The sequence below is a fragment of the Bubalus bubalis genome, chromosome 7 (genome assembly GCF_019923935.1).
Source record: "Bubalus bubalis isolate 160015118507 breed Murrah chromosome 7, NDDB_SH_1, whole genome shotgun sequence".
Classification (NCBI taxonomy): Eukaryota; Metazoa; Chordata; class Mammalia; order Artiodactyla; family Bovidae; genus Bubalus; species Bubalus bubalis.
Genome location: NC_059163.1, coordinates 80,762,537 through 80,786,910, shown reverse-complemented (window position 1 = coordinate 80,786,910; position 24,374 = coordinate 80,762,537). Strand labels below are relative to the sequence as shown.

The 24,374-nt window shown below is 39.2% G+C and overlaps 1 protein-coding gene across 9 annotated transcripts in view; it reads left to right on the top strand.

Annotated features, from left to right (window-relative positions):
* ABCG2 (ATP binding cassette subfamily G member 2 (Junior blood group)) overlaps window positions 1-24,374 on the top strand; it is a 123,805-nt gene that overhangs the window by 62,691 nt on the left and 36,740 nt on the right. For 7 of the 9 annotated variants that reach the window (XM_006042277.4, XM_006042278.4, XM_006042279.4 and 4 more), the window contains one exon: window positions 18,762-18,980. The exons of 1 other annotated variant lie outside the window; for it this stretch is intronic. In XM_006042277.4, the coding sequence (XP_006042339.3) occupies window positions 18,772-18,980 (209 nt within the window). In that variant the 5' untranslated portion in view covers window positions 18,762-18,771. 9 annotated transcript variants of the gene reach the window in all.

Here is a 24,374-nt window from a genome sequence, read left to right as displayed (position 1 = left end):
AAAGACTCTAGAGACCATAGTTGCCAATTTGCATTCAGTCTCTTATGGGAAAGAAATACAATTGGAAGGGCTAGAATTTTAAAAGTTCCCAGTTTTTCTCAAATGAAGACCTGTAAGTGTTTATAAAACAAATAGAATAAACACATTAATTTTTATTTACTCAGGCTATGATAAGAAATTAGCTTGTTACTTACTGAATGTATGTGAAGGGGAGATATGCATAGATCATATCTTTCAGAAATGCAAAATGTCTTTAAATGAATTGTGACATCCTGGCCTCCACTTCCCCACACGACAAAGACTTCTGGGTAAGTCTTTGAGCCTACTTTCTCATTCTGAAAAGAAAGGTTTTAGGCAAGATTTTCATTTCTCTTGACTCTTAGTGGGCTCAGAGGACCCTTTAATATCCAGAAATTTTGGACCCTTTCTCTATATTTTAGGTATAATTTAGTGTGTGTTTATTGGTTCACTGGTTAAAAAGATTCAGTTTAATTTCATATCTGATTTATGTTAATCATGCCAGCTTACTTTTAATATTGAAATTTACTCAGTTAAACTTTATTTTAATCTAAGCCAGTCCGGACCATGTACAGAAGTCTTTTCTAAGAGTTCCATTTCCACAAACCTTCTTTAACTTTCTTTTTACTGATAGGTTTTGTCCTGTGCTTTTCCTTTCTCTCTCTCTAGGATAAAATTACTTTCTTTTCCCTCAACAAATTGTATTTTCATTTCTTATACCTTTTTTCCTTTCATGCAAGATGTTTTCCTTACCAATTTTAGTTGTCTCAATTACATACATTAACCAGAATTCTAACTTTTTAAAAACCTTAATTTCTAGTGAAAACTAAGAAGTATGCAATTATAAACCATTTTTCGATTATTATTCTGTAGATTGTCAAAATCACAAATACTGTTTATGATTTCTAAAAAATGTGTGGTTTTTTAATGAAAATTTTTCAATGTGATATTTTTATTAGTAGACCTAAGTATCTTCTCTGTAAAAAGGCAGCCTATGTTGAGTAATTAATGTTTCAGTATCTTATTTTATTTGGGAATGATCTAGATATTTGAACGGAGAAGGACATGGCAACCCACTCCAGTATTCTTGCTTAGAGAATCCCATGGACAGAGGAGCCTGGTGGGCTGCTGCCCATGGGGTTGCACAGAGTCGGACACGACTGAAGCAACTTAGCATGCATGCATGCACTGGAGAAGGAAATGGCAACCCACTCCAGTGTTCTTGCCTGGAGAATCCCAGGGATGGAGGAGCCTGGTGGGCTGCCGTCTATGGGGTTGCACAGAGTCGGACATGACTGAAGTGACTCAGCAGCAGCAGCAGCAGCAGATATTTAATAATTTCCATCATTTCACTTAATTTAGCAAAACTATAAATATTAAGTTACCTAAAATCTGGAGAAATTATTTTTAAGTAGACAAACCATAAGACATAATTATTCTTAAAGAATTTACCTCAAAATTGTTACTCTATTTATATCTGTTGAATTATAGTTATGTTTAGATTACCCATGAAAACTAATGAGACATTACACAAAATAAGCCATCATTTCAAGATATTTTTCTTGAAAATTTTATAACAGAGATAGTATGACCTATTTAACTTTTGGTAAACCTAGGTGCAATAAAAGTAAGAATGGTCTGTATTCATTAAACCAACAAATTTAAACTTTAAAACTGATTCAGTTCAGTTCAGTTCAGTCACTCAGTCGTGTCTGACTCTTTGCTACCCCATGAAATCGCAGCACGCCAGGCCTCCCTGTCCATCACCAACTCCCGGAGTCCACTCAGACTCACGTCCATCGAGTCAGTGATGCCATCCAACCATCTCATCCTCTGTCATCCCCTTCTCCTCCCCCAGTCCCTCCCAGCATCAGAGTCTTTTCCAATGAGTCAGCTCTTCACATGAGGTGGCCAAAGTACTGGAATTGAAGCTTTAGCATCATTCCTTCCAAAGTAATCCCAGGGCTGATCTCCTTCAGAATGGACTGGTTGCATCTCCTTGCAGTCCAAGGGACTCTCAAGAGTCTTCTCCAACACCACAGTTCAAAAACATCAATTCTTCGGCACTCAGCTTTCTTCACAGTCCAACTCTCACATCCATACATGGCTACAGGAAAAACCATAGCTTTGACTAGACGTACCTTTGTTAGCTAAGTAATGTCTTTGCTTTTGAATATGCTATCTAGGTTAATCATAACTTTCCTTCCAAGGAGTAAGCATCTTTTAATTTCATGGCTGCAGTCACCATCTGCAGTGATTTTGGAGCCCCAAAAATAAAGTCTGACACTGTTTCCACTGTTTCCCCATCTATTTCCCATGAAGTGATGGGACCAGATGCCATGATCTTCGTTTTCTGAATGTTAAGTTTTAAGCCCACTTTTTCACTCTCCTCTTTCACCTTCATCAAGAGGCTTTTGAGTTCCTCTTCACTTTCTGCCATAAGGGTGGTATCATCTGCATATCTGAGGTTATTGATATTTCTCCTGGCAATCTTGATTCCAGCTTGTGCTTCTTCCAGCCTAGCGTTTCTCATGATGTACTCTGCATGTAGGTTAAATAAGCAGGGTGACAATATACAGCCTTGACGTACTCCTTTTCCTATTTGGAACCAGTCTGTTGTTCCATGTCCAGTTCTAACTGTTGCTTCCTGACCTGCATACAAATTTCTCAAGAGGCAAAACTGATTATTAGTATAATATTGACTATTTCCCAGATCACAGGAACTTGAAATTTATTTGGGTTGGCTTTCTTTTAAGTAACTTAATTAAAAAAAATTTTTTTTTTCAAGATTTTTTATTTTTAATTTTTTGGCCAAGCCCTGAAGCATGTGGGATCTTAATTTGCTGACCAGGAATCATCCTAGGCCCCTTGTCAGTGAGCATATAGAGTCCTAACCACTGGACTGCCAGGCAATTTGCAGGCTGGTTTTTTATTATATTTTAAAAATATCAATTTGTAAGTGATTACTTTGTCAACAAAGGTCCATCTAGTCAAGGCTATGGTTTTTCCAGTAGTCGTGTATGGATATGAGAGTTGGACTATCAAGAAAGCTGATCTCAGAGGAATTGATGCTTTTGAACTGTGGTGTTGGAGAAGACTCTTGAGAGTCCCTTGGACTGCAAGAGTTCCAACCAGTCCGTCCTAAAGGAGATCAGTCCTGGGTGTTCATTGGAAGGACTGATGCTAAAGCTGAAACTCCAATACTTTGGCCACCTGATGCGAAGAGCTGACTTGTTGGAAAAGACCCCCTGATGCTGGGAAAGATTGAAGGTGGGAGGAGAAGTGGACGACAGAGGATGAGATGGTTGGATGGCATCACGGACTCAATGGACATGAGTTTGGCTAAACTCCAGAAGTTGGTGATGGGCAGGGAGGCCTGACATGCTGTGGTCCATGGGGTTGCAAAGAGACACGACTAAGCAAATGAACTGAACTTTTACATCAGTTAAATATAGCTTTTTTATATGTGTAATTTTGATAATATTATCTGGAGTTAGGAACATACTGTATGTATAATGTACACACAGAAATATAAAAAGGCATAACTAGAGACCTCATAGCTTCATTTGAAAACTTAGTTATGTATCAGTTATTGCATTATAAATTTACTAGTTTATAAATAACAATTTGAATAAGTTAAATATATTTGCTCAGATGACTAAAGCTTTTCACTGTTTGTGGAGAATATTTTAAAGTTTGTATTTGTCCTTGATAAATCCTGAAGGAGGCTGTGAATTAGATTTGATGAGGGATGCTTTCTAGCAGTTTGAGTTCAGGAAAGCCTGTTTCTCTCTTTTTCTCTCTTTCTCTTTTTTTTTTTGGTGCAGGTTCTACCTGATTGAGCTAATTCAGCTCAGTCTCAGGTCCTTGTGGGATGTACTTATGTTTCTGATATGTAGAGATTTGTAAGACAAGACAGTTGCTTTTAATTCCTCAGAGAACTGGTCTGCCACCTATATGGTACTGAAAGATTGATTTGCCCAACTACATTTTCTTTATTTGCTTATTTATATCAGTAAAAAGATTTCCAACTACAGTGAAAATCAAGAGTTATATGTTCTAGAATTTTAGGGTTCAGTTTATCCTGCTTTCCAAACTTTGCACAAGCCATTCAATAAAGGCCCTCTGTTTTGAGTATACAAATTAAACCCAGAGCAGTTCACTCTAGGGGCTAAAAGTCTTCATTATTTTTATTAACTCCTGAATATTAGACCCCAGTTTTATTTCATATTGTGTGGGCTCAGGTAACCCTATTGATTTTCCTTAGTGTGTTTAATCAATGTTGCCTGAGGGGCAGATTTATAAGCCCTATACACCAGGCAAGGGAGACCTAAGTTTATTCCATAATATAATTGGCAGAAGAGATTTAACCATCTTATATAAAGCCCATTTAAACATACCAACTTTTATAAACATTCATCTCAATTCTCTCAGCTCTTATATCTGTAATTTTAACCTCCATTAAGTCCCCATCAACCTGTCTTGGTCTTACACAGAGTCCCAGAAACGTTTCTTTTTATCTCCCTGACCACGTTATCTATTTTTATATAAAAGGCTTTGGGTTTCCCAGCCAAGGGGTTGAGCCAAGGGACTCAAGCCTTTCGTTGATATTTTAACTTGATTAATTGGCCTAACTGTTGCCCCAAGCAACTGAATTTTCTAGCAGCCTTTTAAATATGTATATGTTTTGCTGTGCTTAATTTTGCTCAGTGTGTCTGACTCTTTGCGACCCCATGGAGTGTAGCCCACCAGGCTCCTCTGGCCATGGGGGATTCTCCAGGCCAGAATACTGGAGTGGGTTGCCAGGCCCTCCTCCAGGGTATCTTCCTATCCCAGGGATCAAACCCAGGTCTCCTGCATTGTAGGCAGATTCTTTACTGTCTGAGTCACCAGGGAAGCCCAAACTGGGGTAAATAGAGTGGACTTGTTTGGGGTTCTTTAATGATGGGGACCGATAGGGAGTCCCTTTGGCCATCCAACCTTAGCATTGTACAAAATGTTTGTTTTCATACATTTATTTATTGCTTTATTTATCCCATTTCTTAACCATCTAAAGATTTTGTTTTGGAGCAAGTCCCTTTAAAATTTCTACCTTGTTGAGAGATGTCTCTAGACTTTCTCTGCAGTTTTTTCTTATTCCTGTTAATCAACCTAACTAACAATCTAATGCTTTTATTAGCATCTGTAAGACACATTGAGGGGAAATTGACCATAGATTTAGGTTCCCAAACTTTTTTTGTTGTTGCTCTTTGTTCATTTAAACTAAGAGAGTTATTAAGGTTAGCCATTATATTTTTTTGTATCCGATTTCTACTTTGATCTTTTCATAGGTGCCAGTAATCCAGCTGTTAATACTGAGAGTTCTCTAAAAATTTACCAGTTTAGAATTTTCTTCAATTTTAATCTCCATTGTCTGGCCATTGTCAGAGCTCTCATAACACAGGGAGGAAAAAAAGTCTTAAGATCAGGTAAAACATTTATATCTCAAAGACACAGTGAGAGAAATGCTAGTTCCTCCTTTGAAAAGTTTTTTGTTCCTTTAAGGTCAGATTTCCGAGAAGATGTTTTATCAAGCTGGCTTTTTCTAGCTGCACACATGCACACAAAAATTAACTTTGGAGTGTTAAAAGAACCCACATTTGGTCCTTTTTAAGGTGCGATTTCCTTTAATTCCCCACAAAGCAGGTACTTGTAGGAATAAATTCTGTACATACATAATAAAGTCTTTCCAGCGTCTCTCAACTGTGGTAATCCAGTTTTCAACTGAGCAAAATCTTTCCATTGTCAGTTCATCTGGGATAACCCAGGTACCTCTTCTTGATATTAAGTTCAAAGAAAATCTCCTCCAGCGAGGATTTTATTCACTACCAAATAAAACTAAGGATAATCAGCCAATGGTGGAGATCCAGGACCCAGAAGAGACTTAGCTAAATTCATATGGACTCTGAGGAGGTGGCTAGGCACAAGAGGTCTTTGCTGGTACCAAGGCTCCAGATTCTTGTAGAGTTCGGGTGAGGGCAAGAAGTCTGCTCTGGGTCCCTTTGTGGCTAACAAAAGCGGTCGACTGAAGAAAAACGCACAACCTAAAAGTTGCAAGTGAAGTTTTATTTGTGGATCTTACTGAGGACTGTGGTTCAGGAGACAGCCTCTCAGATCACTCTGAGGAACTGCTCCAAAGACAAAAGAATAAGGGAGTAGCCAGGATATTTAGGAGATTTTGCTGAAACGAAAAACAACGACAGGAAAAACCAAACCATGTAGTCAAACATCAAAGATAACTGATAGTCACAAAAAATAGACATTACTAGTTAATGATTTTAGTGCTTTTCTGTATGAGAAGATACAAGACTCTGGGCTCATTGTAATTATTCCTTAGATATGCATCTTAACTTATCTAGGGCCAGTGCCCAGAACACACAATGCTTCCTTTTCTTCTCTATCCTAATCTCTCCTCAGCTGTACCAGGGGGGTTTGGGGAATGTGACTGCAGTGGCTAATGGCTTGATCCTTGTTTACTGGAGTAAGAGGCAGCATTCTTTGTTTACTAGAATGCCAGGCAATGTTCCTTGTCCACATCCACGTCTTGTCAGTTTCCTCTTAAATGTAAATGAGTGTGGATGTAAATGTAAAATGAATATAAAATGAGTTTCCATGGACCCGAAGCTGGACCATTATTATACTTGCCCTTGTTTTCCCTTAATTGGGCAGATTTGGGGGAGGTAGAGAGTGGGGTTGCTTTGGAATGGGGCAAACAGTAGAGAGTCATTATAAAACTCCCATTGGCTGTGACCTTGCTGTGGAAATAGGTGCCTTTTGCTTGTTGGAATGCTGGATCTTCCTTGCTCTACCAGCCCCACTCTCTTGTGGATAAAGGCTGCACACCAAGGGTAACTGGCATCCTAAGATATATATCTGAATACACTCTTCCTTAGAAACCAGATAATGTTTTTACATACAGTTTCAGAGTGCTTGTTTTGTGTCTGGTGTTGTATTTAAGAGGCTTCCCTGGTGGCTCAGGTGGTAAGAATATGCCTGTAGTGCAGGACCTAGCTGTCATAGGTAGGACAGTGTCCGCATCTTGGCTCTTGAATGACTACAGTAGCCTCTATGTGGTCTCCCTGCTCTGCTCCTCTCTCCAGCACCCCCACCCCTACCCCCAACTCAGAGTGATCTTTTTAAACATAATTAGATTATGTTATTCCTCCACCTAGAAGCCAAGCAAAGTTCTTGCAGTGGCCTGAGGTATGGACACTGCCAGAATTGACCTGAACCTCTGACTTCATATCCTATGCTCTCCCTCCCTCTGCTTCAGTCCCCCTGGCCGTGCTAGTCCTCAGGCTAGCACTTGATCTTGGCATCACACCTCCAGAGAGCCACCCTCAGGTTTCTGCTCCAAGACCTCATTGGGAAGGCCTGCCCTGACTTCGTTTCCTCCTTCACTTTTATTTTTTTCTCTTTAGCACTGCTGACTCTGACATTTTTCATCAAAAGGAAAAAGGAATAGGAGTTAGGGACATACCCCCATGCAGTCAAAAATCCATTATAACTTTTGACTCCTCCAAAACTTAACACATATTTTATATGTTATATGCATATCTACATGTATTTTATCATTGATGACATATCTAACTTTCTTGATTTTTTTCAATATTTCAAATTTTTTCAAATTGTTGCAAATCTTGAAAAAAAAATCTTCCAATATATTTATTGAAAAGAAATCCACAATATAAGTGGACCTGCACAGTTCAAATCTGTTTGTTCAAGGTATGGCCAAATGCAAGTTCATATGCTCGACACACAGTGAGGCCAAACTGAAACACTGGAGTTTGAAACAGAGAAAGGTTTATTGCAAGGACCAAGGAAGGAGAATGGGTGGCTGTACTCATAAGATGTGAACTCTGATGGTTTTCAGGGAAGTGTTTTTATAGGCAAAATTTGGGGTGAGGACTGCAGGGTGTGTGACTTCTGATTGGTTGGTGATGAGTTAGCATGGTGGTGTTTCAGGAATCTTGTGCTCAGCCTGAAGTTACTGTTGTCCATCCTGGTGGGGGCCTTAATTCCTATAGAAAAACTCAAAGATATTGTAATGTATATCCCTTGAGGGGGAACCAGGACCCTGCCCCATGGCTGTCCTATTGTTTCTTGACTGCCTTTCCTTGGTTTCTGCATTCCTTCACTCTTCTAATTAGCAACCATTTGAATCTGCCCTTTGAAACTCAGGGAAGGTCTGAGAAGCTGAAATTTTTTCCCTACAAACAAGAAACGGGACACAGAGAGACTTTTGTATGCAAGAGGGCCACACAGGGTCCTGCCAGGTTTCAAGGGTCAGTTGTAGTTGCATTAGGTACACTTGTATCTATTTAAAGAGAGGATTAGGATTAAATGGAGGGACCTCCCTGGTGGTCAAGTGATTAAAACTCTGCCTTCTAATGTAGGGGGTGTGAGTTCAATCCCTGGTCAGGGAACTAAGAACCCAGATGTCTCAGGGTGCAGCCAAAAAGTAAAAAAATAGTAATAATAAATTTTTTTTAAAAGATTAAATTAAAAAAGGGACAGGAAACAGATCTATGGTTGTCATGGGCTGAGGCGGCAGAGGGAATTTCTTTGGGATGATAGAAATGGTCTGTGTCCTACTTTTCATGATTACATGTCTGTATACATCTTCAAGGTCCAAAAACTGTACTTAAAGAGGATGTTTGATGGTCTACAACACTGTTTACTATTGACACGTTTTGAATAAACATGACAAAAAACAGAGATTAGGCTGAACCATGAGTAGAGTTGGTGTTATGTTGGAAGGAATGTTATATGTACCAAAACGTTCCCCCTCTTGTTTGTTATCTATTCCTTTTTCCTCTGTGTTTTGTGTGTGTTAGTGACTCAGTTGTGCCCGACTCTTTGTGACCCCGTGTACTGTAGCCCACCAGGCTCCTCTGTCCATGGGATTCTCCAGGCAAGACTATCGGAGTGGGTTGTCATTTCCTTCACTAGGGGATTTTCCTAACACAGGGATCAAACCTGGGTCTTTACCATCTGAGCCATAAGTCACCAATTCTCCATGGATCCCTCACTGGTCTTACTGTGTATCTCCTCAGTGCAGAAAGGACGGGGATCTGTAGAATGAGTGAGGAGATGGCTGAGGGGACCTGTGGAGCTTCCACAGTCAAGTCTTAGCTCCCTACAGGGCATACGTCACTCTCTGATGGCCTTTGCTGCCTCTCCAGCCTAATTTTCTTACTGCCCTTTCCCCAAAGCTGAACTTTAATATAATGAACTTACTTACTAAAAAAAAGTCACAACCTAAAAGTTGAGGGTTATGTTGTATTTGGTGGGAATTTTTAGGACTTCAAGACCGGGAGGCAACATTTCAAGTAGCCTTGAGAGAACTGCTCTGAGGAGGCAGGGTGGAGGAGTCAGGTTATGTAGACCTTGGCAACAAAGGATAGGTAGTCTGAACATCAAAAGTATTTTTGTGAATTAAAGAAAACCAGCTATCTCAAGTTAAGGAATTTAGCACTTTTCTGTATATGGCAAGATGCAAGCCTCTGAGCTCGCTGAAGTCTTTCCTTTCCTATGTATCTCAGCTATCTGGGGCCAGTATCTTGTGGTTTTTCACATCCTGAGTTCTCCTGGGCTCCCCATAGGGAGTGGCTGCAGCCTGAAGGCTGCCAGATCTTGCTGGTGTTCTTCTCCTTCCTGGGTGCCCTGGAGGGCTGGGATCACTGGTGACTGTGACCTCATTGTTTACTGATATGGCAGGAAGTACTCCATTTCTCAAACTGCATGCACTTCCCAAAGCAATCTCTTTCAGTTTAATGATTTTGCTTTCCTTTACTAGGACAACTTTCTTTTCTCTTCTCTCCTTCCTATATAACTGGTTAGTCTCCTTTAGTAGGCCACTTCTAACCACTGTGACCCCCACCCCCACCCGCCCTGCCCCAAGCCATGTATTCCCTGAGAGATGAAACTGGTCTTAATCCCTCAAGTAATTCTGAAGCTCTAGGCAAAGGGGTAGGAAAGGACATTCCTGGATGGAAATTCTGCTTTGAAACAGGATAATTATATTTTCTCTCAACTCCACCTGGGTTAATACAGTGAGTTTTTAGGGGGTATTCATTAAGTTTTGTCCTTACCTTCCACAAAGTCCAGGTGAAATCTTCGGTGGTATTTGTGTCCTTTCTAATTTGTACATGTTGTTTACTAATTCTGGCAGAATTTAACTTCTGTAGATGACCTCTCTAAATAGGGTGGTTAGTGACTTCCTTTTATTTGTGCTCAGAATATCTTTATGAAGCTACTTTGCTTAATACAGGGGTGTGGCATATTGTAATTTAGTCTTTCATTCAGCGGGAATAATTGAGAACATGATATGAGTGACTCCAAAGGATACAAGGGCTTCCCTGGTGCCTCAGAGGTTAAAGCGTCTGCCTGGAATGCAGTAGACCCGAGTTCGATCCCTGGGTCAGGAAGATCCCCTGGAGAAGGAAATGGCAACCCACTCCAGTACTCTTGCCTGGAGAATCCCATGGAGGGAGGAGCCTGGTAGGCTACAGTCCATGGGGTCGCAAAGAGTTGGACACAACTGAGTGACTTCACTTTACTTAAAGGATACAAAATTGATGGACATTAGGTCCCTGCTCTTACAACAGACATGTGGGCAAATTTTTAGTTTGCAAACGCATATATGGCTTTCTGAAATGCAGGTTTGCAATAAAGTCCAAAGGAGATAACTGTAAAATATCATGATTTTACTTATAATTTGGGAGATGGCTGAAGGCCAAAAGGGCATGAGAAGAATGTTCCTGCACTGTGAGCTAGGGCTAGAAAAAACATTTTAATGATAATTTGCTTGATGAGCTGTGATCCAAATACTGGTCATACATTGTTAGATAAAGCTTTGTGACTATTATTAGAAAGCTTTGGAGGGTGGCTGGAAGGTCTATAGTTCATTTAAATTTATTATTTTTCTTTCATCAGCCCACCTTCAGTATTTGAAATTTGGAATAAAGTAGTCTGAAATTTACCATGAAAATGCTATGAAATTTATGTTATTGTTAGGGAACCATTAATTGCCCACTTTGGCCAGGCATGATGATAATTGCTTGTCTGAGTTGTCTCACAATAGGAGGTCCTGGTAAAGAAGGAGGTACTACCTCCAAAAAGTAACAGGAAAGAGTTCAGGAGGGGCCAAAAGGAGAAGGGAGGAGTCAATATATCCTACCAACCTCCCAGAATCCTTCTCGCTGAAATCCATCTTGGCTGAGAGATGTAGGCACCACCAGGGAGGACCCTGAATCAGAATGATTGGCCAGAGACAACCTGGAAACCAACCCCATTACCATAAACGCTGAGACTCTGAGCCACGTGGCGGAGCAGTTCTCCTGGGTTCCCTTCCCCTGCTGCTCTCCACTGAGGCACCCCTCTCTAATAAAGTCTTTTGCTTTGTCAGTTCGTGTATCTCCTTGGACCATTCATTTCTTAGTGTTAGACAAGAGCTCACTCTTGGGTCCTGTAAGGGGGTCCCCTTCCTGCACTCAGCAGTAAAAAATGTTTTGGTAAAATGTGAATTCTGTTTGGGGATCAGATGCTTCAGGGATTCATCTCGTTTGTTTTACTTGAGGAAAGTGATTTAATTCAATTTAGCTATTGTTCAAAAGACAGTTCTAAAATAATGGAAGCATTGCCTTTTTTCAGCCATTGTATATATGATCATTTTATAGATTTGTTATTCTTAACCTGAAACATATACACTGTCGTATTTTTGAAATAAATATAATATCTCTCTCTCTTTAATCACTAAGTTGTGTCCAACTCTTGAGACCCCATGGACTGTAGCCTGCCAGGCTCCTCTGTCCATGGGATTCTCCAGGCAATAACACTGGAGTGGGTTGCCATTTCCTTCTCTAGGGGATCTTCCCAACCCAGGAATCGAACCCGGGTCTCCTGCATTGCAGGCAGAGTCTTTACTGACTGAGCTATAAATATAGTATAGTTTTATGATATTTTGAACTCTGAGAATGAATTTGATAATAGCATATAGCAAGTTTTGTTGTTTTTTTTTTTTTTGATGCAGGATGAATATGGGAGTGCTTGGGGTGTCCTCATAGTGTTCAAGTATATGTGTCTTTTATGGGGTTATAAAATTGATTGTTCATAAAGTAACCCAAGAATGAGAAAATACATTTTTAAAAAGTAAGCACTTTAGACCTGTGTTGTCCTATATGGTAACTATTAACCACGTGTGGCTATTTAAGTATAAGTGAGTAAGTTAAATAACATAAAACATTCCCCAGCTATATTTCAAGTGCTGAGTAGCAGCCCTATGTGTCTGGTGGACAGCACTATTTTATTATCCCTATGCTTATTAATAAAGAACATGGAAAGAAGCACAGGCACTTTTCCCTCTGACCTCTGATTATCTTGAACTCAAGAGAATCACTTCTTGGGCCTTATTTACAGCCTTTTTACACATAAGAAACCAGATTACCATCTATAAAATCAGTGGTTGTATAACTTGTGAGAATGAAGGGAATTGGTAATTTTATTTTTCGTGGGGCGGGGAGGGTGTGCTGCTAAGCATGTGGGATCTTAATTCCCTAACCAGGGATTGAATCCATGCCTCCTGCAGTGGAAGCACGAAGTCCTAACCACTGTACCATCAGGGAATTCCAGGGAGTGGGTAATTTTTATCTTGTCAAGTTATATATCTCTTAGCTGGTGCTCCCTAATCTCCACTATTTTAAACATATCCTCAGCACTCAGTCCTTGATAAATCCTTCTCTTAGCTACAGAGGAGGGGAGGAAAAAGTTTTCATTACCAGGCCCATTCCTGTGTCCTGGCATGTCTCACTGGTTTTCTGCAGTAGCCTCCTAATGCCCTTGCTTCCACACTTTTCTCACAGTAGCAGCTAGAGTGATTTTTAAAAAACACAGTTAAGATCATGAGCCTTTCCTGCTTGAAAGGCCTCAGTGGCTTCTCTTGGACTATACAGACCTTCCACAATGGAATTTCTTCCTGTCTGTCTGTCTGACCTCGTTCTTTGTGCCGCCCTCCCCAGATCACTCTGCTGCAGTGCTGTGGGGGCCTTGAGTGCCAGATCGTTCCCTTGACCTGAAGACATCAGCCCTCTGACTCCAACGCTACAGTGCCGATGTCAACACTGGATGTTTGCTCCAGGGTGGAACTGTTAGAGCAGAGATGATGTGAAAACCCATTGATGGATAGAGGACTCTTTAAACTTCAGGGATTTATTACGGAAGTCACAATTCAGATTTTGAGTTCCTTTTCTAACAATGTTCAAAACTATCCTGCTTCTATTTCTGTTTGTTCATAAGTTTTGTAGCAGTCACCTGACAGTGACCCAAGAAGCCTAATTCCTTGTCAGGGTAGCGAGGTCTTGGCATCACAGGGAATAGCTGAAGAAGGTGTGTTTACCCAGCATGTCCTCTTGACTATGAGGCAGAGTGTCACTTTTGCTATTATTATCCCTAGGGGAAAAAAAAGTAAGAAGAAGGCCTGAACTCTTGACCTGAGGCTGCTCTGGCTTCTACCAGCAGGTGCAAATTTACAGCTATGGACAGCTGTCTGGCTGAGGACTTTAGAATTGAACTCTACTTTTATTACCTGTGTGCAATTTCTATTGACTTATGTACTCTGTTTATAGTAGACTGTCTGATTAAGAGTATGGTAAAGAGTACGATAGAGAAAAGTGGTATTTTTTTTTTTTAAAGCGAGTCCTATATTATTGAACTCTGCAATAGGGAACAGAATTATATATGGTTGAGTGTGTGGGCTTCAAAGGCAGCAGGCCTATTTTGGCTTTTTTTTTTTTTTTCAATTAACTAATTTATTTTAATTGGAGGATAATTACTTTATAGTGTTATGATGGCTTTTTTCATATATCAACCTGAATCAGCTACAGGTATATGTGTTGCCCCCATCCTGATCCCTCCTCCCACTTCCCTCCCCACCCTATCCCTCTGGGTTGTCCCAGAGCATTGGCTTTGGGTGCCTGGCTTCATGCGTTGAACTTGCACTGGTCATCTGTTTTACATATGGTAATGTGCTTGCTTCAATGCTGTTCTCTTAAATCATCCCACTCTAGCCTTCTCCCACTGAGTCCAAAAGTCCATTCAAAAGTGGTATTTTTAATGCAAGTTATCATTCTTATAATAGATATACCAGTGTCTATGGAAGAAGACTTTTCAAAAAAGTAAAAATGTACCTCATTAGTTAGAAAACAACAAGAAGAGAGGAAAGGACAAAGGTAGACACAGGTAGAAAAGAGATAGCTGGAAAGGGGGAAAGAATCTCGTTATTCAAAGCCGCTCAGTCATGTATGGAAGACTGTTCCAGCTGGTGGAAAGATAATCAGGCCAGATAACAGGGCAGGCTGGTTCAGGCGAGTTGTATGAAGCCATTTGGATGCTTCTTTTATTTTTAAAGTCTTTGAAGTGAATCTCAGATTCAGAAAACGATTTAGCACATGCTCTGGAAGCTGAACTGAACTGGAAGCAAGGAAGCAGCAACAAGGTGGGAAGTTGATTTTTGTCATAGGGAAATCTAGATGTGGTGTGTGTGTGTGTATATATCTATCTATCTATATATATATATATATATATATCTGTAGGGAAAGATTAATGTTTACTTAGAGACAGTTACTTTCAGTGATTCCTCTAAAAACCCAGGATACTGGGATAAACCCAGTATCTGGATAAACCCAGTATACTGTATACGGTATACCCAGGATACTGTATAAACTGGAGACTTGAGTACTTGAGGTTAATATGGTGCTGAGATGTGTGTTTTTAAAATTTTGTAATCATTCCTATAAGTTTTTTGTTTCATCTTAGAGTAATATATTGTTTCATATTGGTGTTAGAAATAAGTTTGGTTTTTGGTATAATGTGCTTCAGCTGGATGGTGTACTTCAGTTATGCCTGCTTATCTCTTGATTTGTGACACATGAATTACTAAGACCCTGTACTGCTGCTGCTAAGTTGCTTCAGTCATGTCCGACTCTATGCGACCCCACAGACGGCAGCCCACCAGGCTCCCCCGTCCCTGGGATTCTCCAGGCAAGAACACTGGAGTGGGTTGCCATTTCCTTCTCCAATGCATGAAAGTGAAAAGTGAAAGTGAAGTCGCTCAGTCGTGTCCGACTCTTAGCGACCCCACGGACTGCAGCCTACCAGGCTCCTCTGTCCATGGGATTTTCTAAGCAAGACCCTGTACTAAGCACCTCCTATTCCTAAGCACCTCCTAGCAATGTGAATTACTAACTTGGTCCTATCACAGTGAAGATGAACTCAGTATGCACACACTTCTAAAATTGTGATTGTATTTATCAGTTCTCTATCTTGGATGGATGGATGGGTATGGATGATCTTTCTTGGGTACTACAGTTCCAGTTGGTGCCTTTTATTAACAGAAAATCTCACAAAGATTTTGTATTAATGTCTGTCTTGAGCCAATGGCCTATTTAAATTTAGGTGGGATGTTATTTGATTCTCTTAATGAGCCTTGTGGAATAGGAAACGACAACCCACTCTGGTATCCTTGACTGGAAAATTCCATGGGCAGAGGAGCCTGGCAGGCTACATTCCATGGGTCGCAAAGAGTTGGACAGACTGACCACACACACACACAGCCTTGGGAGATTGTTAGAAAGTGTCCTTATACACACACACACACACACACACACACACACACACACAGCCTTGGGAGAGTGTTAGAAAGTGTCCTTGGAGCCTGAACATCAAATGGGGAATGGCAAGAGAAGCAATTGCTCGTGTCAGGCTAGTATAGTTTGGCTTTTGAAGACATGGGGGATGGCTTAAGAAGTTTACAAAGTCAATATGCAAGGTCTCCATAGTTATTTGTACCTTGAGCCTTCTCTTTCACTGCTTTCAGAGAGTAGGGCTTTAGCTAATTATTACCATTCATTGTGCTCACAGATTAAAACTAAGCTCTTTTAATTTCCTGGGTGCCAGTCTATAAGTGGTTTCCTACTTTTGCAGTTTCCAAAATGGAATATGTTTTAAATGTGATAACAATAGAGCAGTTTCCGGCTATAGGAACAATTACAGATTATTTTGGTTTGGGGGAAGTTCTACTATGATATGCTCAGGTCTGTGTGGTTTTCTTATGCATATCCTGTCTTGGTGTTCCTGGAGCTCCTTCAGTCTGTGGCTTGATACCTTCAGTTTTGGAAAATGCTTGGCCAATATTTTTTCAAACACTGATTCTGCTTCATTTTTATTTTCTCTTTTTCAGGTCTCCAGTTACATGTATGCCAGATCTTTTTCATCACATCTCATATGTTTCTTAGCTCTTTTATGTAGTTTAAAAAAAAAAAAGCTACTTCTTCATTCTCTTCAGTCTGGAGTTTTTTGTTTCTTTTCCATGCTGATAATTTTCATACACCCTTCAATCTGGATGTTTTCTACATGGAAGTCTGTCAGTTCACTAATTCTTTCCCAGTCTGTATCTAAACTGCTATTAAACTCATCTACTGATTTTTTAAAAACTATTGATTAGTTCTTTGGTGATAGCCTATCTTTTCATTTATTTTCTTAGACATATTACTCAGTTATTTTAACGCAGATGTCTGATGACTCCAACCTGCAATACTTATGGGTCTACTTCTATTTTCTTGTTTTGGAACATTAGGTCTTATTTTCTGGCGTGCTTGGTAATTTTTGATTGAAAATTTGGTTGATGATGACTTTGGAATAGATTTAAATTTCTTTTAGCAAAATATGAGTGGATCACATTACTTGAGTAAAGGCTGGTCTGTTTCTAGGTTGCTCATATTTTCAGGTCATAGCCCTACTGGTACGATCTCAAAAACTTGGTATTTTTAACTGGTAAACTCACAGCTCCAAACTTTGTCTCCCTGTTAATGAGCTGCTACTGCTGCTAAGTCACGTCAGTTGTGTCCGACTCTGCGACCCCATAGACGGCAGCCCACCAGGCTCCTCCATCCCTGGGATTCTCCAGGCAAGAACACTGGAGTGGGCTGCCATTTCCTTCTCCAATGCATGAAAATGGAAAGTGAAAGTGAAGTCGCTCAGTCGTGTCTGACTCTTAGTGATCCCATGGACTGCAGCCTACCAGGCTCCTCTGTCCATGGGAGTTTCCAGGCAAGAGTACTGGAGTGGGTGGCCAGTGCCTTCTCCGCCTATTAATGAGAGGCTACTTAAATATATTCATTCAGCTTTTGAGCAGCTTCTTTCTGCCTGGTTTTTCTGGGTTTTACCCCATATATGTGTAATTGGCCTCAAGAATGCTGGGCATGGAATGCTTCATCTTTTCTCTTTTCCAGAGTTTTAGATACTTAAGTCCTGGCTGCTTTGGTTACACCCATCAGAAAACATTCTTCAAAGAGCTGCATCTTGTATTTTGTCTGCTTCTACAGTTGTCCGTAGGAGGATGATTGGTTTGGACCAGCTACTCTACAGTAGCCAGAGAGAAAGTTCTTCATTGATTACTTTGATTTTTAAGAATTAAAACCAAGTTTATGGAAGTTTCATTTTTCAAAGCTATTGCACAAGCTGTTAAGTTCACCTTAAGATCCTACTCTAAATCCTTATAAAGGGGCCTTTTCTAACTTGTTAAATGAAATATTTTAAACTTCATTTATAAATTTAATACTCACCTGTTGTTTAAAATTCTTTAACTACTTAACTCTTGGTTTGATTTTCTCATTTTTATACATAATTCTAAACCTTCCTAGAATTTATATGTTGCCCATTAAGAAAATGAGTTTATCATTCCAAACAATTTTGGAGTTTGTCTTCTTAGTTGATTAAAGGAACATAGCAAAAAAAAAAAAAAAAAAAAAAAAAGGAACATAGCAACCAGAGATGTAAAGTCAGGAGCTTTAAATTCAAAGAAATGTCTCTTGTCCCTGACTGCTTGCCCACCCCCCTTTTTGTAATATCTATGTCATACACTCAAGTAAGAATGGATTGATGGTGATCATGTAGTCTGTCCCTGATCTTGAGTCATATTATAATATATTTTTAAAGTCAGCTCTAACTCCCATTCATCTTTTCCTGCTTCATGAGTTTTGAGTAATTTTCATACTCTCCCTATTTACTTGTTAGCTGCTTAATTGAAATCTAATTGGAGTTTATATATTCAGAGTTGTGTCTGCCTCCCTAATGTAGGTTCCAAGCTTGTTATTGTTGTTGTGATATGGCCTATTCATTGGAAATGGAGCTACTTATTGCATTGAAGTTTAAAATGGACTTGTTTTAAAATTTTAAAAATACATTTAATTGTATCAAACATAGCCAAAATATTTTTACTTAAAACATGTTGTCAATATAAAATGACCAATAAGGCATTTTACATTAAACTTTTTTTGATCTCTAAAATTTTTAACAAATAATTGACATAATAACATTAGTTTCAGGTGTACAACATAATGACATAATATTTGTATATTTTGTGAAGTGATCACCAAAATAAACCTAGTTAATATCCATCACACACAAAAGTCACACATTTTTTTCTTCTTATGGTGAGGACTTTTAAGATCTCTCTTGGCCACTTTCAAATATACAATACAGTATTATTACCTATAGTCACTGTGCCACACATTATATCCCCAGGTCTTATTTATTTTATAACTGGAATTTGTACCAAAGCAGTTTTGTTTTAAGTGTATTGTTAACTACTGTTTACAGTCTCATTTACCTGGACTATCAACTTATTGTTGCTTTTCCCTCCACAGGAAGGCAGAAATGCTCAAAATGTCATCCAATAGTTACGAGGTTTCTATCCCAATGTCAAAAAAAACCAACGGCATTCCAGAGACAACCTCTAAGGACCTCCAGACATTAACTGAAGGAGCTGTGTTAAGTTTTCATAACATCTGCTATCGAGTAAAAGTGAAGACTGGCTTTCTACTTTGTCGGAAAACAATTGAGAAAGAAATACTAGCAAATATCAAGTATGTGCTTGAACTTTATCTAAGTAGGTTCATTGACATGCAGGTTTTGGCAGGTTTTGCTTATTGCACATAAAGGTGTGCAAGTCTATACAGATATATAGACACATGCTTTCATTTCATTTGACTAAACTAGCAATGAAAGGGTTGGATCACATGTTAAGTATATATAAATATAAGACTATAAACTAAGTCTAAGATATAAACTATATCTTAGCTTAGGTTATGCAGTTGAAGTCCAAAGTGATAAGAGAATTTAGGATCCAAATTAATATTTAATTATAGTTTAGAATCCAAGTTAATACAAAACTTTGATTCTTCATTCTCTTCATCCAGCAACTAATGCATTAAATGGTGGCAAAGTGGGCAATAGAGTAGGGAGAAAATGAGCACTTAGTATCTACTGGGTCCCAAGATATCTTTTTCATATATTATAGCCTTTAGGGTTTTACTGTTTTTCTGAATTCTAGAAAATACGAGCTGGATTCTTCCTCTCTATGGAGTGGAAAGTGCATCTGGGTTTGCTTAGATAGCACAGCCTATGTGTTTTGTTAATTTTTTTTGTTTAATAGGGGAATAATTATTCCTAGATAAAGCAAACAGCTTTTTCTGGCTTTCTAAGACTGGAAGAATGGTTTATTAAGAACCCTTTGGCCAGGTACAGCTACAAACCTGTATGGAATCAGATGCTTCTCACGTTTTCTTAGTGCGTTATATGCGACTGTGGTCTTTTCTATTACTGGCAGCCAACTGCTTCCAGAGGGCTAGAAAATGACAGGGGAGAGAATTTTGGGATGTGGATTGGGAAAAAACATCAGGGATCTAAAATTGATTAGGTTGCCAGAAGGCCAGGAGCTGTGTTGCTGCTGCTGCCGCTAAGTCGCTTCAGTCGTTTCCGACTCTGTGCGACCCCAGAGATGGCAGCCTACCAGGCTCCCCATCCCTGGGATTCTCCAGGCAAGAACACTGGAGTGGGTTGCCATTTCCCTGTCCAATGCATGAAAGTGAAAAGAGAAAGTGAAGTCACTCAGTCATCTCCAACTCTTAGCGACACCATGGACTGCAGCCCACCAGGCTCCTCCGTCCATGGGATTCTCCAGGCAAGAGTACTGGAGTGGGGTGCCATTGCCTTCTCCAGGAGTGGTGTAGAATTAAATAAAATTTTCTGTATGCAGTAACACAGATTGTACCACCTTCTTATGTTGAGAAACTCTGTGTATCAGGAGAGGAATAATTGATGAAAAGCTTTTATCTTTTGTTCCATATCTAGACTAGCGTTGACTGACCTTTCTGTAAAGCTTACTTTTTTTTTTTTTGGTGGAGCGTAATAATCAAGAAAAATGCTGGTCACTTCAGATTTTGTGCTGATAAGTAAAAGGTAACAAATGATTTGAATATGTACAGGTTGGTAAAATATACACTGCTCCAGGGTACATTTACCTTGCTTATGCTTTAAAGGTAGTAAATTAGTAACTTGATACGCTAAAAGCATCATCTGCTCAAGGCTTCATAATGTTTTTATGGTTCAGTGGTGTGCATTTTAGCAACAGATGAGTTCATCCTTACATGCATTTCTAGGTTCATAAAAACTCAGTCAAATCTTGTAATCATTTCAAATTTTACAGTTAAAAGGATACAAGGTTGTTTTTTTTTTTTTTTTTTGCTTGCTTGCTCGCACTACTGGTTTAGGCAGTAGTGTTTTTTATGTTCTCCCTATCTGCAGGCTTCAACTAAGTAGAGTTTCTGGGATGGGGAAAAGGGTGCTCTCATTTATCTCATATTTGATTCATGTTTGATAGCACCATCAGCATTCAAAATAGTAACTGTTCCAGAAAAGCTGATGAGGATCTTGATTTTTTGTTTTTCCTTTGGACATTTTATAATCTCACCTGTAGAATCAATATAGACTCTCATTTCCCTCTGGGGGAGCAGATGCTAAAATAAAATCTGACTATATGAATTCAAAAAGATGAGATTTTACTTCCTTATAAAAATCTTCCTGCTTAGTTTTTCTCCATACCCAGCAGCTGAACTTTTTTCTCACCAAAGCTTAAGATTTCTAGAATAAGTGATCCATTCCAGTGGCTGCGTGGCTATCTTATCATGTTCAGGGAAATCCATTATATTATTTGGGAATTTTTTAAATTAATAATTTATTGTGAGATCATTTCAAGTTTAGACCTTGTGGAATATAACCCTGTCACCCAGATTCCCAGCTGTGAATATTTCACTGCATTTGTTCATCACTTTGTTTCTTTATCTACCCATTGTCACTAAGATTTTTCTAAACCACTTGAGAGCAAGCGGTCTGTATGATGCTCCAGTATTCCTAACTCCTCCAGTGTATATTTTCTAGAAATAGTGACCCTCTCTTAGATAAACACAGGTCATTGTCTATAGTAAGCTCAGGGGAAGTGTAGCTTCATAATGAACACAGTGATGGGTCTTATGGAGCCTTGGTAAACCATGCTCTTCACATGGTTGACTGGCCACCAACCACATCATGTCTCTTCAGTCTCATCCAAGCTGGTTTATTCCTGTCCCACCCCTTAATCTTGGTCATCTGGTTATGTTAATGTCTCCCAGCCTTCTTTACCATATGTCACCATTTTCCCCTTTGTAATTGACAGATTTTACGAGAGAGATACTGTGACATTATTCCAAAATTCTATTTCTCATTAAACTTCAACCTACCAGCTCTAGCCCCCATTGATGACCCCTGCCTGAATGAGCAGGAACAATCTGCTTTGGTAGTTAATTATTCTATATTTACCAAAATGTGACTTTCTGTTTTCATCCATCTCTTCTGTATGTATTAGTTTGCATTCTAGTAAAAGGAAGAACTTCATTCACCATCTCTTATATTTGTATTGGTATAAATATAGACCCATAGATTTGTATTTTATTCAACAGCATTCAACAGTAGTGCACTATTGTCATTATTTGTCTTGATACTCTTATTGTTCCTAATTTGGTCAGTGAGAAACTTTCAGGGTAGGTTCTGTATTTTTTTAACTCATTCTTTTGACATATTCTCATTCTTTGAATATTTTGTTGGATAGCAAGAGGTTTCAGACTCATTGTGTACTTAACCTGTGTCAGACCTGGAATCAGCTGATGTTCCTTTTTGTGGAGGATGGAAATAATTATACACCAAGATCTGGGTGGTTGGAATGTTTATCGCTATTAGGGTTTAGACTTCTTATAGCTTTTAGACTTCTTAGTGGACAGACCTAGGGAACATATGTATGTTTCAGTATATGCACGTGTGTTACTTACACATATATCTAAAACTTTCTATATCTGTGTATGTAGATTAAAACCCATGACTTTTCTCATTATTACGTTCTCCAATTTTTGTCTAATACTCCAATGTTCTTTCCACATATCCATGTTTGTGAAACATCATTTCAGAATGTTGACAAGCCTGGTTCTCACTGTCTTTGAGTTACCTACTGGTTTACTCAATCAATGTTCTTATTCTTCAGTATGAGACTCCTGCACCTTCACCTGTTGCCCTCTTCCTCCCACCTCCCTTTGCAGCCTATGTTCTTGGATACTGGCATTGCTGTACATCTACCCACTTTCATCACCTTCCTACTGAGAAGGGAAGTGGAAGTCTAATAGAAATGACTGATATATTTGAACATCAAATAACAAATAGGGAATATAACTAAGTTTTTTCCCAATCAGACAAAACCTATTTTTCATAAACTTTTCCTACTTCTTTTTAAAATAATATTTATTTATTTGACTGTATTGGGTCTTAGTTGTGTCATGCAGGATCTTTCATTGTAATGTGCAGGCTTTCTAGTTGTGTGGGCTTAGTTGCTCTACAGCATGTGGGATCTTGGTTCCTTGACCAGGGATTGAACCCACGTCCCTTGCATTGAGAAGCAGATTCTTAACCTCTGGACTACCAGGGAAGTCCCTTTCCTATTTCTTGACATTAGTTTTTATTGAAAATATTTCTTTTGATTTTCCTATAAGTAATTGTCATTTATGGAAATGTGGAGACTCATTTATTCAACAAATGTCCAATATCTACTAGGTACTTGACATTGTGCAAGATGCTAGTGACAGATGTGTCCTCTGTCCTTAGAAACCTTTTATTCTGATGGGGGACTCAGACAACTAGCATACCTCACTGTGTCATTCTACTGTAATAGAAGGATTAGAAGACACTGTGGATATCACTAACCCTAAATCAGAGGTTTGGAGGTGTGGAGAGAGAAAAGGTGAAAATTGTATATGTGCACACTTATGTGTGGGAGTGTGTGTGTGTGTGTGTGTGTGTATGTAGAGGGTGGAGAAGGGTCATGTTCCAGGCAGTGGGAATGGCATTGACTGCAACCCAAGATCAAAGGATTAACCCATTATCCACTAAAAAGTAATACGTGTGATGTGAATCTTTTAGCTAGGTTTCATTTCATGTATCAGTATTTAGGTGGTCTACCCATTGTAAACCACTGTGCTACATGCTTTGGGGGTGGGGGATAGGACAAGATGACATAATTCTTGTTGGCAAAGTTTTATGGTATAAAGAGGGGAACTTTTCTGCATATAAATGCTGTAAAGCAGTACCTAAGGGTGGGGAATTGGTTTTGAGGGATGACAGTAGGGCAGAGGGCAGGGTGGGGAAACAAGGGAAGTACAGACCATAGACTACTTTATGGGCCATCCATCTGTGTTGCAACTACTCATCTCTGTTGTTGTAGCATGAAAGCAGCTATAAATAACATGTACATGAATGAGTGTAGCTCTGTTCCAGTAACACTTCATTTATAGAAGTAGAAGACAAGTGACCAGCTGTACTAGAATGTAAATTCCACTCAGGCTAGGACATTGATTCTCAACTTTGACCTGTGTCCTAGAAGAGTATCTTGTTATACACAGTAGACACTGGATAACTGTGTTGAATGAATGAAGGGAGAATTAGCCACTGCTCCGCATTGGAACTGTTGCAGTTGTGATTGTCTGCTATTGTTGTCTCCAAGAACCTGTAAAATTCTCTCTTAGAATGTTTACATTCAGTTCAGAATTAATTATTTCAGATTGCTTGATCTTAATTTGAGGAGATATTTTTAAAACCTGGAAAGATTTTCTGACAATTAAATCTTTTTTTTTTTAATTTATTTATTTGGCTTCACTGATCTTAGTTGCAGTATGTGGGATCTAGTTCCCTGATCAGGAATTGAACTGCCCCTTGCATTGAGAGCATAGGGTCTTAGCCACTGGACCACCAGGGAAGTCCTAACAATGATGTCTTAATGAATAACAAGCTTATATCGGGTACATTAAGAGCTATTGATAAATGCATCTTGAAAGTTCACTCAACCATTTGTATGTCTTTTACATCTGTGGGGAAAGGTCACTGAAAAAATAAGAGATTCTTCT